This window comes from Centruroides vittatus, unplaced genomic scaffold (assembly GCF_030686945.1).
Source record: "Centruroides vittatus isolate TY-2023 unplaced genomic scaffold, ASM3068694v2 contig_1788, whole genome shotgun sequence".
NCBI lineage: Eukaryota > Metazoa > Arthropoda > Arachnida > Scorpiones > Buthidae > Centruroides > Centruroides vittatus.
In genome coordinates, this window is record NW_027121095.1 from 134,595 (window position 1) to 153,908 (window position 19,314).

Here is a 19,314-nt window from a genome sequence, read left to right on the forward strand (position 1 = left end):
TAAACAAACAGGCTGTGCTGTGCACAACATTGCTAATATCAAGCAGTGTTGTATTCAATAGACAGAAAGGCAGCATTGAAAGAAACCAAGATGGACGAGTTTTTAACAAATTGTGAAGTCAAACAAAGTGCTAATGAGCATAAGTAATTTGCCTCTTTATGCTTACAGTATGTACAGTTTTTATCAGCTTTTTTGTACATATGTATGGCATAATATACATGTATAGTACATTACAAACATACATGTTACTATATGCTAAAGAATAGAGATCTCAAGAGACTGAATAATTTCAAGTACTGGTATTTCTTATATATAAAGTTAAAAATGAAAATTTTTCAAATAATGGATATTTTTCTGGGTGTGTGGAAAATTCGTTATTTCCAATATAATGGATTCTTAGAACAATGGGTGGGACCCAGGCAATCTGTTAAAATGAGATTCTTCTATAGTTTGCAATATGTTAAGGAATAAATTTTTATGTCTAAACCAAAGACTATTTTGCTTGCCCTCTTTGAAACTCCAGGTGCTTTTTGTTAAAAATTTCTGAAATTTTGTAGGAGGTTTGTGTATTAAGGGGATTGATACTATTAAATTTTTGTGGTTAAAGGTCAACAGGGTGGGGAAATAAAAGGACTTAATGATGATTTTACTCGTTATTAGCTTTTACAATTTTTCATAAAACTCATCTCTACTCTCAAAAGTAAACTTTTTGCCATTTTATAAGAATTAAAAATATAAAAGTTTTTTTAGTAAAATATCATAACAGATGGCACTGGATTTTTTATTTATTTTAAAATAAATAAAGAAAAGAAAAAATTTTAATTAAACTATAAAGATATATCAATTATTATATTATTATTTTTATTATATTTAAAAATATAATTTGTTTACTATCCCCAAATAGCCCATAGTACAGGGATGGTGAACTTGTGGTGTTAAAATTAGCATGCCAGGAGAATTTGCTTGCATACACATCTTGACATACAGCAGGTCATATGAAAACATATGACATGTTGCACGTTAAGATGTTTTTTACTGTATAGTATTCAGAATAAGTATTACTAATCATAAATAATAGAATATTGCAATGATTACAGTATATAATTCTTCAATACAAAATACTTCAAAATCAGTTTAACAAATTCGTTGTGATGAAGTAAATGCCTTTATAAATGACAATAAAGTTACATGATTTGATTTCACTTTAGGTCTATATTAATTTCAGTTTTTTGTTTTCATAGTCAAATTGTTAAGCCAAATGATCTTACTGAAATTACTAGGTTATTTTTGGGCTACATTAATAATTATTAATTAATTAATTCAACTAGAGGTAAGTGGTTAACCCATTATCTCATATTAATTTCAATAATTATAATAATTTAATTTAGAAATTTCTGGAAGAATAGAATCAATCCAGAGCAGAACTTGAATCCACAACTCCTTACTGTGTGGATGCATTGCTATTCAAACTCCATCCAATCCAGAAATTTCTAAATTAAATTAACTGCCATCTTGTATCAATTTTAATAATTAATACGATTTTTAATTAATAGTTTAACTACCTATCTCTAGTCAAATTAATTAATTAAATATTAATGTAGCCCAATAATTTTGGCAAGATCATTTGGCTTAATTAATATTAGTCATTGTTTACAGTTGATTAATTAGAGCAAATTTAAAAAGATAAAAGTGTGTTAATTTCATTTCTTTAAAAATAGCTTTTCAGACTCAAAACTTTGGCAACCATAAATTTTTTCTCTTAAATATGCCTACTTTTGCACAATAAAAGATTTTTTTATTGTTGTCACAGTAAGTGACTCCTTGAGATCATTAGCAATCATTTGAGAATTTGTTTTAGATTAATTGTTTTATAGAGAATACCAAATGTTTGTAATGTATGCTATTTTTGTTCATTAGCACTGTATCTTAAATTCCAATTTCATATATTTAAGACTAAGTACAATACCTCAATTTTAATTTAATCTAATCCAAAGTTGTTAGTCATATAAAAATTCCAATTTATATCAAGTAAAATTATTTTATATTAATTTTACAGATGTCATATTTTGTTAAAATTTCATTGTCATGTTGAAATCAATTTGATACTGATTACTAATTGCTATTTTATAAAATGTTTTTATAATTTTATTTAACAGCAATTAATATCTGAAATAGATTTGATTATTATTTAATATTTTTTCTTTCACTTTCAGAGTCGTTATGTGGGATATTTCCAAAAAGTGAAAGAAAAATATGAAGGTAAACCACCTGAAGAAATTCCTTTGAAACTCTCTGAAATAAAAATTTATGCAATGGCAGGTAATAAGATATATTTATTTTTAAGTATTAAAATTAGTTTTTGAAGTTATTTAATATAACTTTTGATAAAGGTTAATGAAAAAATTTTATTAAATCAGGTGTGGGACAAGGAAATGGCTATGATTTCACTTGTGAAATATTTATTGGAAGGAAGAAAGTATTGGATTGTGATTTTGGTGCAAATAAAAATTGTCAGGTGATAAGATTAAATTAAAATAACATACCTTTCTGAATTAGAAAAAATTAAACAATTAAAAGTAATTTTTTTTTAGGCTACATATCATAGTGAGCAGGATGTTCTACACGTTATGATACTTAATTGTCCCATACTTTTAGGAGATATAAAGCTAAGGTTTTCTACTACATCTGTAAGTATTATATATACCAGGTTGTTCAATAAGTTTTGTCGTTCAATAAGAGATGGCGCTATTAGGTTTGTCGTTTTATTACTCTAAAAATAGTACTACTTTTTTATAAACACATGTGAAGTTTCATGTAGATCTGTCAACTCATTTCTATATTTGCAGCTGTTCAAAGTTGACGTGTCAGTGTATTTTTTTACAATGGAAAAAATTGAATATCGTGCAGTGATAAAGTTCTTATTTTTGGAAGGTGTAGCACCAAAACAAATTCATGAACAATTGGTAAAAGTGTATAAGGACTCTTCACCTTCAATTAGAACAGTAGAAAGATGGGTTGCTGAATTTAAACGTGGCCGTACAAGTCTTGAAGAGGATCCACGTGAAGGACGTCCAAAAAGTGCATCAACACCAGAAATCGTAGCAAAAATACAGCATATGGTTTTGGAAGATCGTCGATTAACTGAGAGAGATTTAGTAGAAGCCCTAGGGATCTCATTAGGCAGTGTGAGCAATATTTTGGCTGATGTTTTGGGTTACAGAAAGCTGTGTGCACAATGGGTGCCGCATTCGCTAACTATGGAGCAAAAACACATTCGAATGCAACTTTCTCAGCAACATTTGGAGCGTTTTAGAAAAAATAAAAAGGATTTTGTGCGTCGTTTCATTACTATGGATGAGACTTGGGTCTACCATCATGATCCTGAATCAAAACAAGAGGCTAAGGAGTGGTGTGAACCCGGTACTTCGGCTCCGAAGCGAGTTAGGGTCCAGAAATCGGCCAAGAAGGTGTTAGCATCAGTTTTTTGGGATGCAAAAGGAATTTTGTTCGTGGATTATCTCCAAACTGGTAAAACAATAAACTCAGACTATTATTGTAATCTTTTGGACCAGCTGGATGTAAAAATTCGTGAGAAAAGACCTGGTTTACAGAAGAAAAAAATCATTTTTCATCAAGATAACGCACCCTCTCATACAGCTCAAAAAACCATTGCGAAAATCAGCGAATTAAAATACGAATTGTTGCAACATCCTCCCTATTCGCCAGATTTAGCTCCCTCTGACTTCTGGCTGTTCTCACATCTTAAAAATTCATGCATGGGAAACGATTTTCATCGAACGAAGAGGTAATAGCAGCCGTGGAAGCGTATTTCGACAGTCTTCCGGATTCTCACTTCAGGGATGGAATCCATAAATTAGAAGATCACTGGAACAAGTGTATTGAAGTTCAGGGAAATTATATTGAATAATAAAATGTATTTCAAACCATAAAATTGTGTTTTTTTTATCGAACGACAAAACTTATTGAACAACCTGGTATACTTTTTAAAAATTGCTGTCATATAATTTTCCTATTAATATATTAAGAAAGATTTCTTATTTTTTTTTTTAAGAAAAATGTCCCTAGAGGCTATGAAAATTGCCCTTTTTACCTATGGTTCCATACAAGTTTTATAGAAGACAATAGGTAAGTTTTATTTACAAAAATACATTTAAAATATTATGTATACATATAATAACTTCATTTCAGATTATTAATTAAGAGGGATCAATTAGATAATCCTCATAAACCAAAAACTTGGAAAACCTTCAGAGAAAAATTTGCCGTTGAATTATTATTCAACACACCCAGTGACCATCAAGATATTCCATTAAATTAATGTGATATTCATCTCATCCAGTTATATTTAATGTCATATCACTATTTTTTGATGCTTTAAGAAAATGTAAGTGCAGTATTCCGAGTACTTACTGTATACATCATATATATTAAAAAAAAATAAGCAATTATTTTTATCAAGATGTAGATATGTAAAATCCAAAAAAATATATAGAGAAAATATTTTCATAATGTATATATATATAAATTTTCTATGTGAAATATTACTTTTTTTTTTTTTTTTGATGGAATCTATGTTTACTGTTTTAAAAAATTATATTTTAATGTTATTGATAATTTTGAAATTATTTATTATATAATAATAATTATTATTATTATAATCCTACCAATATTTTTGATGTAATTGTTTCCTTTAATGATTTAAGAGATTAAATTTAAAAGAAACTTGTAACAAATATAATTATATCCTAAAGTATATTACAATTAGCCAAAGCTTATTAGTTATATATACTCCAAATGTGCAGTAATGGGAATTAAATGTTTTATATTGTAAATGGTAAAAAGTTTGTTTATTTATTTTTAAAGTTTAATAATAAAAATATATCTACATTTATGTAGAATTCTAATGTTAATGTATAATAATCATATTTCTCTTGAATCTTTTTCTACGAATATTCCAAAATCAAATCACTTTTTCAAATCTGAGATACATTTCATAATGTTGTTGCTAAAACATTTTTTGTCTAATTGTGATTTAATTAATAATTTTTGTGATTGAATGTATTTTGTGGTACATCTAGAGCCCTATATTAACAGAGTATGGCCACTCTAACGTGTGGATGCCATCTTGAGGCCAAAGTGCAGTGCCATAGCACTACTTAGCCTTTAAATGAACAATGTTAGAAACAGAAATTAGATTCAGAAAGAAGTTATATTAAGTTAAACATTTTTAGAAATAACTTTTAATTATGTTCGGAGTAATTGTAGTTTATAATTGATGGACAAAATCACTAGAAGCAAAAAAGTGAAAATAATATTTAAAAATTATATTTAGTGGATCACGTTTATTCACAGCACTATTGAAATATAAATAATATAAAAAATATGTATTTAAATTTAAAAATATAATATCTAAAGACAAAAATTATAAAAAAATCAATAAAGTTTATTTTTAAACAAGAAAACTCAAGTAACAGTGTAACATAGTAACATAACACAGCGTAACATGGTGACATAACATAGTGTAATATAGTAACAAATTTTTCACTTATTTAGTGTATTGTTATTTTTCTGATATAAATTAAATTAACAGTATAATTTAGTATATTATTATTTTTATTTGTAATAGGAATTTATTTAGTGATTATCATCACTAAATATTGTTTAGACCAGGGTTGTCAAACATTTTTTCTAATGGGCCAAATCTTTTCTTAGTATTAGATGCCATGACCAAATGCTGAGTTATGAAAAATGGGCGAATATCTATAATTATGCAAATATAAATTTAAAGTTGATGAAATAATTATGAAGGTTATGAAGGTTGAAAATATTTAAATTATTACATTAGCAAAAAAATATATATATAGACAATAAACAAAGACTAGTAATTTAATTAATTTTTTGGACATTTGTATCCTGACATGGATTTACTTGAAAAACTAGATTTCCTATTTTTTATACCTGCATCATTTGTTTTTTTCTTTTGTAACTCTTGCGCAAATATATGAAATCTTACATTTAAAAATCTGTTCAATAAATGCCCTTTAATATCATGACAATGTGGAAATTGTTCTTGGGCCAATTCCTTAACCTGATTAAGAAACTGTTTCTTTACATTAATGGCATTTCTAGAAAATTTTTCTTCAGCACATCTAAATAACTCTTCCACCCATAGGAGCATGTTACATGCCGAAACTGTTGGATAGGTCAATGCATCTTTTTTAAATTCCCTTGCCTCTATCAGTTTTTGTATATGTTGAGGCATAGTCTCTGTACTTTTACTTTCAATTGACTGTAAGCAACTGTTACAGTGACTGTCTTTAATTTTTACTTGCCTTATGGCATATCCTGCAAGTAAATACAAGCAATCTTGCTCAAATTTCATAATGTCCACCACCTCTTCTCCTTTACAAAGAAATTCATCTTTGCTGAAGTAACTTTCTGTTATTGGACAGTCCTGAGAATTATCTAAAAACTCTGCAAGAAATTTCCCATCATCCTCGTCATAATTTGAAGATGATGGAGCTTTTAGATACTGAGCAATAGTCAGCAATCTCAGGTTATACTTGAATTCAAGTGCAGTTGGTGTAGGATTACCTTTTCTAATGCACGAAAACAAATTTTCAAGGAAATCCTGACTACACCTGGATGTCAAAAAAAAAATGGAAATTATGCTCTTGTAATAATAAGTCTGCCAAATCCAAAACTGAAGTGGTAGACAATATAGCCCCTGACTGTACTGGTTTCCAACCATTTCCAATTGTGAGGCCATTGAAAATTTCTATACATGATTTTAAGAAGACAATCGATTCATCATACTTGTTCTTATCATGTAGACTGAGTGCTGTAACAGGATGTCTTGATGACATGAGATTGAACCATTTGGCAATAACTTCAATAAACCAAGCTGTAGTTTCAACATTTCTACTCCAACCAACCTCATCAATCATGTATCGCATTGCAGTACTAGTCTTACAATTAAATAATTTCAAGGCAACATTAACTTTCATTTTCTGAAAATGATGTGTACTAAGTTGCTGTAAAGTAAGTTGAGGTGCTAACTTCAACTCACAATCACTTTGATAGTTAGCTAAATTAATAACATGATTCAGATCCACAACATTCGTTGGTAGATTATATTTATGAACAGTGTCAGCTGATAGAATAATATTTACATTATGTAACAGGGCAGCACGGAAATTTTTCAAAATATGTGGCGGATCTGCTATGAAGTAGATAGATCTAGATGAATCATAAGGATGAACAATCTTATTAATAGTTTCTGCATATTTGCCCACGTTGATCCCAAAGGCCTTCCACATTGCTCTATTTGCACTAGCCATGTCACATGTAATGCATATAATTTTCAGACCTATGTCTTCTGCTTCTTTAATAATACTAAGGATAATATCATGCAATACAACTCCTTTGCATGAATTTCCACTGAAAAAATATGCAACAGTTTGTTTCCATCGACTAGTGATACCACCAAGTACAAAGACTAATGCTTGACTTGCATATCCCTCATGTTCTGGCAGTGTTACATCACCTAAAAATCTATCACCCTGTGGATCATACTGAACACCCTGAGCAATAGCCATTTCATCTAACGATAAGCAGCAGAATTTTTCATGGCTATTCATTTTCTGTGACTTTATTTTTAAATATGAGAACACATTGTGAAGTATTCCACTTTCAAAATTAATGTTCTGTAGTCGTCTTCGCAATGTCCGTAAAGACGGAAGAGGCAAGCCTTGTTCAATTAGCATTTCATAGCCTGATCTTCCACAAGCAAATTTTAACTGCAAGGCCTTTTTTATTGTATTATTTTGCCATTTTATTCCCCGTGTTGACACGTTTCCAAGTGCTGTCATTTGATCAGGATTAAAAATTAATTTTATGTTTGTATTCTGTGTATTGACTCTAGACTTTAATTTTCTTATCTCTTCGTAGAGACCCTTCTTACTTTTCTGCACTCTTTTAACTCTGTGTAATGCATTATGCAATTGAGATTTTAGTTCATTAATCTGTTTTGATTTTGGTGACAGTGGCTGGCTAACAAAATTACTGGAGTCCCGAAATACTAAACCAGATGTCTCATTATCTTCATCTTCATTTGTGCTTTTACAGCCATCACCATTTTCTTCAAAAAGAAACAAAGTATGCAATAAGAAAAAATAGAATATTTAATAAGAATATTTTAAATTTATATTATAAATATACCTGTACTGGGCTGCATAGATGTCATAGGAGATAAATTTGTAGCATAACTGTGGTCCAAGGTCGGATCTATATGCTCACAATCATGTTCTATGCCCTGTTTTTGGTCCAGAGCATCTTCTTCTCTTAGGTGCAGGTCTATGAGAAAAAAGTGTAGGCACAGCATCACGCTTCAGCAATCTTCTTCCATCCTTCCTGTGATTCTCATACTGATCTTTCTCAAAATGAGCCTATGAGAGTTAATTGTAAATATTCACATTTCACTAAACCAATAAACTTATAAAGGCTAAAATGTAACAGGCTTAATACATTTTAGCCTTAGTTTATTAATGTGCAATGTACAATTAAATAGGTAGGCAAAGAGAAGTCCTTTCTCATAAAAATTCTGATTCTTACCTCACAAAGTACTGCATGTTTTCCAGGAATCCATAATTTCTCATTTTCATCCAGCCTGTTTACTTTAATTGCCCATATTTTTTTTCTTGCTTCATCACTAGGAAATCGATGAAGTTTGAATTTAGGAGCTCTATTTGAGCAATTAACGGCTGAACAACCTGGCATGATTTATTTTTATGTGGTAGCTTTAGATGTATCGGCAGATCTAAAGGCTAAAATAATGATTTATAACGTCAGTATAGCTAAATAATAACTAACTCGATGTTTAAAATCTATTTTAGATCGGAATTACGTGGTATATAAAGTTTCTAATTCTGTTATTTATCGGAATAAATAGCTGATTGACACTCACTTGTCATAAGCAGATCGAAAGCTGGCCTCATAATGGCGTCCATAAACCACGTGATCGGCAGTAGCCAATCATATTTTGACCCCCCAGTTGGCCATACTCTGTTTATAGAGGGCTCTAGGTACATCTTATACTTTATTAATATTTCTAAGCCATATTTTTATTTTTTAGCACATTATAAAAATAGCATAAACCTTTTAACAGTTCAAAAAATAAGAGCAATCAAATGTAGATCTTTTCTGTTTCTTAGTAACAATTTCTTAGTAAGCATTATAATTTTTTTTTTCAAAAATATAAAATTAAACAAATGAGCCTGGATTAGCTTTAAATAACATTTGTCTTCAAATATGCATTAGGAATACAAATTTAATTAATTGAATTTGTCAAAAAATAAGATTAATTTGAATAATGTGATAGCAGAATTATTTCTTGTCAGTATTTTTTTTTATTTTATTTTTTTTATGGTAGAGCTACTGTATTGCAACTTGTCAAAATTGTACAATAAAATTTCATCCAACCAAAATGAAAAATCTTAATATAAATACTTTATTTAATGGACTCAAGAAAAATTTATATAACGAATTAGCCTACACACAATTCTTAAATTTGTTTTTAAAAATTTTGCATACATATTTGAAATTTGATAAACTATTAGCACCAAACAAGCTTATTTCTGCAATTTCTTCCTATTTCTAGTATATACAAAAGACAGATCAAGTAAATACATAATTATATAAACAGCCAGAGATGCAATAGAAATAACAAAATAGAGAAAAGATGCTAATAACATTTCAAGAAAAACATGGAGAGATTAAAATTTATGAATTTTATTTGATTTGGATAATGCATAGTTATATCAGTTTTGACATTATTCAGACTTATTAATTATAAAACTGAAGAGATGTACAGTACATTATTACATCAATTTAATGTTTTAACAACCAATAATGTAAGTTTACATATTCACAACTAATTTGGTTGTGAGTGTATACTTACTGAGTGAAATAGTGATTTATAATAATTTATTTTTTAATGATGATAATCTTAATCATTAAAAAAATTGTAATTAGTTATTTTTCATTCAATAAAATGAAACAACATTTTTTTAAAATAAGAAATGAGATAAAAACATTAGAAAATATTCAAACTGAAAAATTTTGCTTGCAGCAGCAATGTCAAAATGTTTCTCTCTAGATGTTCAGAAATTATATTTTTATCAATAATTATGAAATTAAAATAGAGAAAAAGTTGATATTTTGGTAAATATTAATGCTTTTTGATTATTATTATTAAAGCAAAATGCAAAACCGTTTGCCTTGTAGTCGTGTTTAATAACAAATGAGCAATTATTTATTGTGACATTGTCATAATGACGGGCTGCAATTTTTAATCATATGTATAATTTATGTAATTTAAAATATGGGATCTCCACCTCAAATTAGTAGTGTCTTGCTCCTGTACATCATACTTTTCCTTTAACAATAGTGTCGTGCCAGTCATCTATCTAATACCTTACAAGGGAAAATTTTTGAATTGATATAATGTGACTTCCAGTTTGCATCAGAAGTTCTTACCTAGTTAACTGGGACCTCCTGCCCCTAAGCTTTCCATGTCTGGTCTCATCTTTCATCTATCTAACTCTGTTCTTGAGATTATGGAAAGCTGGATGAACGAGTGGGGGAATTTATAGGTCTACAATTTTTTCAAATTGCAGCCCAACAAAACAAAATTACAACATTCTATTTAATTTGAATCTGTATTTTGATTTATTGCCTGGCAACAATAAATTATTTTATCAAAATTGCTTGTGTTTGTGTCTGTACTTTTGTTTTATTATTAAATAACACCACTAGACAGTTGGTTTTGAATTTTACTTTGATATTTATTGGTTTGTGTCATAGCATAATATATAAACAGTTGATTTTGTTTAATTGGACCACTGGTTAATTGGAGCAGCTGCTTTATTGGGCCAAATCTCAAAGAACAAAAACAAAACTAATAAATTAATACATAATTTAATTGCTTAATTGGGACAGTAACAGAAAAGGAATTTAGCAATTTTTGATATATTTTAAGGATTTTCCAAAAATATGTAGACAATATGTACACTAATGTCATGTAGGCCTAATGTTGGCAGAGACAAAGCGATTTTGTCTTTTGCTCGGGCAGTTTGCTTTTTCCAGAGGGGGTCAGCTAGGGTTTCTCAAACAGGATCATGGTTGTTTTTTAACCCAGGAAATCTGCAAATTTCTTAAAAGTTTACCCTTTTTCTTATTTTGTGTTAAGGTTGAGGAAATTTTGCAAATAGAAAGTATAATTAACTCAAAAACTGTCAGAATACATTTGTATTTATTAATTTTAAACCTACTTATTAGTTTGTTTTTAAATTTTTCCTCATTATTGCATATCACAGATTGTCAATAATCAATATGTAGCCTATTTGTGACAGGATTCTGAAAATTCTTTACTTGTCAGAACCTGTAATATATGGAATAATTGTGCTTATGCTGTGTGACCGCGGGGTCGGCACCTCTTCGATGCCTTGTCAGGACACACCATTGTGTCTTTCGGACATGGAAATTTCGATGGCCGTTATGATAGAAGTTGCATGAGCGGTCGCACTTGTAGGCTTTTGGACTTGGAATGGAGATGGAAAGAGACAACAGGAAGAAGTACACTCCACAAGTTATCACTTGACAAAAATACCCATTTATTAATCAAGATTATTTACAAGTTCTACGATAACAATTCAGATGCTTAGCAGATGCTAATAATAGGACATATAGAAGGGTGAACCTTATCGTTATAGAGATGCTTAGTGGATACTAAGAATATAGGAACCTTATCATTATCATCACAACCCTGATCGCGAGAGAGTGAGTTTGCAATCATTCACGCATTGATTGAACCTTAAGAGTTCATAGAGATTGAAGTTCTGAACTTTCTAGATTGATGGAGTCACTGTCCTCTGGAGTGGTGTTTTGTTTTCTTTAGCGAGGGATGGATTTGTCTGAATGGCATTGGCTAAGATCAGTGATGGCAAGTAGCTGGTCGCACACACAATTCAATAATAACTGGATGATGGCAAACTCCTCTGTCGTGTCATCTGACCTTCTCTTTTATTTGGGGGTCCTCCCCCTCACAACTCTTGACCCTTTTTGGTAAAGTCGTCCTCCACATCCAATGGCGATTTTTGTATTTGATTCCTGGTGACACATTCAATGTGTTACCCCCAAACAAGGAAGCAAGTCCATGGGAAAGGATATAATCATATCCACAGCAATCTTTTTTTTCTTTTGAAAAATTTATGAATAAAAAATTTTTTGTTGAGTCTGACATCTCACACTGTCTTAATTTTTAACCATGCCCAGTAGCTTCAATAACTGCATAATGCCAGGTTATGCAAATTGGGCAAGGATAAAAACGAGTATGAAGTCTGCAAGTATGAAGTTTTTCTTCATAAACCCAATTATTAAAGCCAAACAAACTGCCAAATTATCAGGATATAAGCTTGATGCCGCTATTAAAGCAGCTACAGCTGAGGAAGACAAATTAAGAATACTAGAAAGCAAAAGAAGTACTACAATCTCAGAAACGAACTAGAAATCTTCCAGGCTACAGGTAAAAAAACACACAACATCTGTCTTCTCTTAAATGCATTAAACATGATTCCATTCACATCAATTGAATTGGAAATGGCATTCTCCGTAGCAGGATTTTTCATTACTAATATAAGAATCAGATTGAGTGATCAGAATATTGTCCATCTTTGCTTTTTAAAATTTTAATACAAAATAATATTGTAAATTTTTATGTGTTTTATTTAAATATTGAAAATTACCTTCTAACTTAGAAGTTTGATCTAAGTTCATTTTATTCTTTAAATTTTCCAACTCAATTCAAAGGAATTTTTGTTGTTGTTGTATGCAGTTTCCAGCAAACTTTAATAAATGTTTTCTATTTGTGAAAATTTCTATGTAACCCAAAGGTAACTTTTAATATATCTTACACAGCATTATTAATATGATTTTGGAGGTTCAGAACATATAATTATTTTTCATTTTTTAAAGTAATTTAGTATCATATATTTAAGATATACAAAATATCTTAAAAATAATTAATTCTATCCCAGGATCTCGGTAAACAGTTCACTTTTATCCCAGAATCCTGGGACAAGCAAAAGACTGGGAAATGAGAAACTCTAGGGTCAGCATAGCAGGAAGTATTACACAGGGATCCCATCTGAGGTGGACCTGAATGTGAGCTACCGACCCTGCTTTGGTTGGACTGGATGATCCCCTTATAAGCAAAGGGACAAAGATCTCTGGACAATTTTTGAGGTCTCTCGACTAAGTTAGAAGACAGCTAGAGTTCCCTTGGAAGGTATTGTATGCATAATTATGTCTAGATTAGGACAGCAGTCATCTGATTGTTGAGACCAGTATCTGGAGCTGGCAGATTCTACACACACTCCTGCCAAAGTGGCCCATCTCCAAGTAAAGGAAACTGTGCTCACAGGCAGACCATAGTGTCTTTTGGATGAAGTCTTTCCTTTCTCCCTTTTTAATTAGAACATGTTCTAACTAAAAAGGGAGAAAGGAATGAATCGAATGTATGAGATAAGCAAGGGGTCAGGGGTTAATCCCTAATGACCATTTACACTGCACGGGTTGGTAAAACCTGACCTCTGAGTTGTTTCGGATGGCTAGGAGGGCAAAATGAGTGGGGAGGCGTCTGTAAGTCGACAGGTTTCCTTGGATAGACAGGAGACAGGTTTAACAAATAACAAAATAAAGGTATTTCAGTGTTAGCCATATAATAAACATGAGACTACATGGGGTAAAATACATATAGGTTATATAGGCTGAGTGCCACTAAATGCAGTTAACATAAGGTTTCAAAGTCTATGAGTAACAACTGCTTAGTCTACTCTATGATGGCTATGTCTACTTCTGTTACAGGGGAGAGAGTTTGCAGTCCGTTAATAATTATCTCTAAAGTCAGCAGAGAGCTATATGCGGTGATAAGTTCTTCATGGAAGTGGTGGGCATTGTCTATGTCTTCTACCGGTGCCTTCTCCTCCTCTTGGATCAAGTCCAATGTATAGAGGTTCAGGAGATGGAATATGCATGATATCCCAATCTAACTTCCCATTTAATCACTCTCCCTGAGTTCTGGCAACTCTCACTTTTATCCCCTTGTCGGGAAGGGGGGTCACCTGACCGTCAAATGTTGACGCTAATGGTGCCGAGTTGGCATTTACATGTCAATTTTTCCATCCTCTTCTTATTGCAAACAGTGATAATGATCTACTTCTAACTTGGAGCGTTCTTCCATCGGATTTGTTTCAATTTCTGACAAAGTTTAATGTCCGATAAATGTGTAAATTCACGGACGTTACAAATGGTTAACCCTTGTGTACGTCACTACTAATACTGTGTTTGGCAACACTAGCATGATGTGAATCAGTTATCTATTGTCATGAGTCTGGCAAATTTATATTACAAATATTTTCTGTATATTGGTTTAATAAATCATTAAACTAGGTACTTAATTAATTTTTACCTACTTATATAATATGTAGGTAAATAAATATTTTATTTTAGAATTTATTAGTTCGTTTAATAGGGACAGCCACTTTAATTGGGCCAAAATGGATTAGTCTCAATGTGTCTGAATTAAGCAGAATTGACTATATATATATATATATATATATATAATGCTATCTAACTTAAACTTTATTATGAATTGTTTTTAAACACAACACATTTAAAAACCAGAAATTGAATTTGATTCTGTTCTCTAAAACTTCATAAGGAGTATTTAAATCTGTTGTTTTTATAAATAACAAGACCATGTGAGGAAGGAGGAAAAAGAAAATTCTATCTCAGATCAGTTTGATCTGAATTATCCAATAAATAATAGAAAAATTCAAATATAATTTGGATGAATAAAATCAAAATTAAGTAGCCCAAATGGAATAGAAATACATAAAATATCAAGTTACTTTTCTTAATTGACTTTTCATATCTGTCAAAAATTATATAAATGAAATTGTAATTTGAAATTAGTAAGAATATAAAAATAAATAAATGTTAAAAAGTTTTAAAAAGTTTAAAAATTAAATTTTTTGTTTTATTATTGAAACTATAATTTTTACAGAAATATACCAAATACATAAAAATTTGTCATTACATTTTTAATTATTGTATGCTGTGAAAAATCAAATATCCATCCCTTCAGCTGATGTACTGTACATCAAGAAACATTTTATTTTATACGTGTCAAGTCTGAAGTTATTTTTTGTGAATTTAAATGTAATTATTTTTGAGTAATTAATAAATAAATAAATAAATAGAATAAAATATATTTGTCTTTGATCAATTGATGCACATGGCTATCACTGACAATAATGGATTGAATCTTTGTAAAGTTGATTATATTTATTCACAGGAAAAAATAATGTACATTAAAAGTATAGACTTTAATAAAACATACTTTAAATTTAAAATAATTAAGTTAATATATTGTCAAAATACCGTATTAGCCCGAATATAACGCGATATTTTTCGACCATTTATTTTCCGTTAAAAAATGACTCGCGCTAAATTCGGGGTTTAAGTAATGGAATGTAATATAAACAAGGACATTTTCCTACAGAGATTGAAACGCGACTGAACGTCAGACCTAGCTCGACCGACCACTTCAAAACAACCGTGTGATCTAGTTAGTAGGCCTGCGCTTTTGTTTGCATAGCGCTACTATAGTAAGGCTATGTTTCCGCTTGTTCGAAGTTCATTAGTCACGTGATTTTTTGACCGCCTTTTAGTCACGTGGGCTCTCACAGACGCCATTTTTTATCTTAAAATTGTGAAATTTTTGGCTTCGCTCGAAAAATTATTATTACATCTTTCTTTTCTTTATTTTCTCTACTTTTAAACAATGTAAAATATTTGTACATTGACAAAAATGCTTTATTTGTGTCGAATTTAATGTAATTTGATACGTAAAACGCAAAAAATAAACATATCAAATTTCAACTCGCTGTAATTTATCTCATGTTTCACCGATTGCCATCGGGTTTGTTTGTAAATGGGGAAGAAATATGACTCATTCAAGTTAAGTCAGTAGAAATTTCGTACTACTACGAGAAAATTTGTTAATAGACCCGCTTTACCCCCTAACGCGAAAGTCAATAAACGCTAATTGTTTTATAACCCTATTTTCAAATGCTTCTTTCGGAGTTGTAAATCGACCAATTGACTAAGTTTTTATTTTGTTTTACTCAGAAAAATGTTGTGTTTAAGATTTAACAGATATTTTCTTTACATTTTTACACATGAATTTTATTTTTAATTTTTTATGTGATATAGTCGTGTGTTAGGCTTAACTCGATCATTGACATGAATGTAACCTGTGTTATTAGCTATAAATACCTAAATAAATGCTTATCTGATTGAATTTTACTTTCTTTGAATTCTTTTATGAGTATTATTTTTTTTTTCTAAATATCTTTATGAAAATTTTGGAGTCGCGTTAAATTCGGGGTCGCGTTATATTCGGGCTAATACGGTATATACATTTCGAAATAAATGAAATAAAAATGATAAAATTGCATGCCTTGCAAAGATACCTACAGTATTATGAAACACACCTGTAAAGTTGCTTCCTTCAATTGTACTGTTTTTGCAAGTCATTCACAAAATTGTTAAAACTCAATGCAATAGTTTATACACAATTATAAATCAACATCCTAATCTGCACAAAATTGTTGGAACAGAAAATAAAACCTTTGCATAACTTGGCACCACTGCCTACCACATGCCTCTGAAGTGACCATTGAAAGCATATCTACCATTATACACTTTAGAAATTACTATCTCAAACATAAACAATATTTTAATTTCCATTAGTAATTTGTTGTAAATAATTATAAAACAAATGAAATAGAAACTCCTAAATTTTGTGTGTCAAAAATAGTGACTGCCAAACAACAAAAGTTTTTAACCACATCTTTTTGTTTTATAAAATAATTATAAGTGGGGATGCTGCTCAATGTACCTTTGTGCTGGCAAGTTTTTTTGTCAATCTCACTGTTAGTAAAATTTAATTCAGATATCTTAGTTTTTTCAGAACTTATAATTAGAAGACATTTATTCACAACTGTTAGTTTCAGTATAAATAAACTATTTGCTTCTAATTGGAATTGAGTCTAATTCTGGTCTGATTTCACAAACACCTCCATCAAGACGTTGGAGGTGCTCATAACATCAGACCAGGATTAGGTTCAATTTCAATTAGAAGCAGACCAAATGGAGATTGCCCTCTGAAAAACATTATCTTTCTCAGGTAAGCATAGATGTTCACCAAGTGAACTGCCATTAAAGACTTCACACCTAGAAGACTACTTTTTGTCCCAAAGCATACATTATGTGATTCCTCAAAATATGAAATTTTTCAAAGATCCTTTTGAAACTATCTTAAGTAAACTGGAAGAACTGTCAGCTCAATTCAAGCTCTGAGACATTTGGGACCTTATCAGAGCTGTAGAGCATACCTATAGGAGCAAAAAAGTCAAAGGAACCATACCTCTACAAGTGACCCTTTGAGATACAGCTTCCCAAAATTGGGTCGTGCAAGATTGCGAGTTGCATTGCTCTACTAAGAATAATTGTTTTTAACAATTTAGCCCATGTGACTATGCCAGTTTCAAGTAGCCCACTTGACTGTTCGTGGAGTATTTGATGTCATATTGTGGGGATGTTGTGATTTATGTAAAAAATACAAAATAAAACATAGATTTTGCTAAAAAAAAATAGTGAAAACAACCATTGTTCCGATAACAGGTACCTGTACAACCATTTGGGATACCTAGACGAACATTTACCAAACTGACCTTTGGAGGTGAATATCTCGCAAAAGGTCATACATACAGGTATGGTTCCTTTGACTTTTCTGCTCATACAAGGGTTCTACAATTTGGGGGATCGAAAAACCCCTCATTTGGATCTTGAATCTTGCCGAACTGTCTTCTAAACTTGATTGGCTAGCAAATTTACGTAAAGAATACAAAAAAATGTTTGATTTGTGTGGAAGAGAGAATAGAAGAACTATGTTTAAAAAGGTATTCATAGATAAGCTTTGACTCCTTTGTTATGTAGATTCTGATCACAATGAATTAAAAACAGAATAACTTTGTAATTTCTAGTCTGAATGGAAGTGGAAAAGGACTCTTGAATGAAGCTCACTACTACTGTAAAAGTTTCTGAAGACCAAATGGAGACTATATTCCTTTGAAAACTAATCATAAAACACTAAAAAATAACATTGTAGCATTTTCAAACTCCATTACTACTAACAAAAGTGTAATTTTTAGAAACTAAAGGAAACAAGCCAACCAACAATACTCCCAAGTAAGAGTCTCTGAAGATCTGACCCAATATCTCAACTGCAGGTAACTTCTGCCCTTATAAATTATTCAAAGAAGCAAACATACAAAATAAAACAGCCTATGTCTGTGCAGATTGCCTAACAATTGAAAACAAGAAATTGAAACTTTTTTTAGAGAAATATCAGCCTGCAGGAAAATAACAAAAGCTGAAACTAGTAGTAATCTAAGTTTTTGAAAATTTTCTCCTGGAATTACCAAACTTCTAAATCTAACCCTAAGAGACTAAACATTATTGGAAATTCTGCAGACATACTGTTTTCAAAACCTGGAATGGATAGACTATTTGAAAGAATTTTTGCAAGTCCCCATGCAGCAATTTACTTAAATGTATTTCCTTCCTGTTATATCCCTATCCTAAATGATCCTTAGCTAAGTTAGAATTTGTCATTAATAACTTAAAAGCAAGGAAATCATGTGGACTTGATATTAGAAATGAAATAAAACTATTTCCCATCAATATTTTCAATGATATTTTAACTATATATTTTAACCTGTTTAAATCAGAGTTTTCCTTCCATTTTGGGAACAAATTTGTTTAAAAATGATATACAAAAAAAGAAAGCAGATCACTACCTACAAATTACTGCCTAATTGCATTAACAAACATGTTTAGGAAGGTTTTGTTTACTCCAGCTGTTTTAGCAAGTCAGTTACAAATATAGATTGAAGATAAAAACACCTTGACAGGGAGATAAGGTGTTATAATCAGGGAGAAAGGCATCAGATGCAATTTGTTCATTTTGAACAGTTTTATCCAATCAGCTCTTTCCAAAATAAATTATATGCAAGCTTTATAGACTTTTAAACCATTTGATTCCATCAACTATGCTATTTTATGGCTCTAACTCAGTAAAAAAAAGGAATGTCCTCAACATTCATT

The 19,314-nt window shown here is 30.6% G+C and overlaps 1 protein-coding gene and 1 long non-coding RNA gene across 2 annotated transcripts in view; one reads left to right on the forward strand and one right to left on the reverse strand.

Annotated features, from left to right (window-relative positions):
* LOC136969449 (phosphatidylinositol 3,4,5-trisphosphate 3-phosphatase TPTE2-like) overlaps window positions 1-4,853 on the forward strand; it is a 46,796-nt gene extending 41,943 nt beyond the window's left edge. The window contains exons 12-16 of the mRNA XM_067263604.1: window positions 2,214-2,319; window positions 2,418-2,515; window positions 2,592-2,687; window positions 4,073-4,146; window positions 4,210-4,853. Of these exons, the coding sequence (XP_067119705.1) occupies window positions 2,214-2,319; window positions 2,418-2,515; window positions 2,592-2,687; window positions 4,073-4,146; window positions 4,210-4,339 (504 nt within the window). The 3' untranslated portion in view covers window positions 4,340-4,853. The remainder of the gene's footprint in view (window positions 1-2,213; window positions 2,320-2,417; window positions 2,516-2,591; window positions 2,688-4,072; window positions 4,147-4,209) is intronic.
* A 3,503-nt stretch (window positions 4,854-8,356) lies between these two features.
* Window positions 8,357-9,101, reverse strand: LOC136969468 (uncharacterized). Its single transcript, XR_010879832.1, has 2 exons — window positions 8,635-9,101; window positions 8,357-8,468 (listed from the first exon to the last, which is right to left on the reverse strand). It is a non-coding gene; the product is annotated as an uncharacterized lncRNA (long non-coding RNA).
* Between the last annotated feature and the right edge of the window lie 10,213 nt (window positions 9,102-19,314).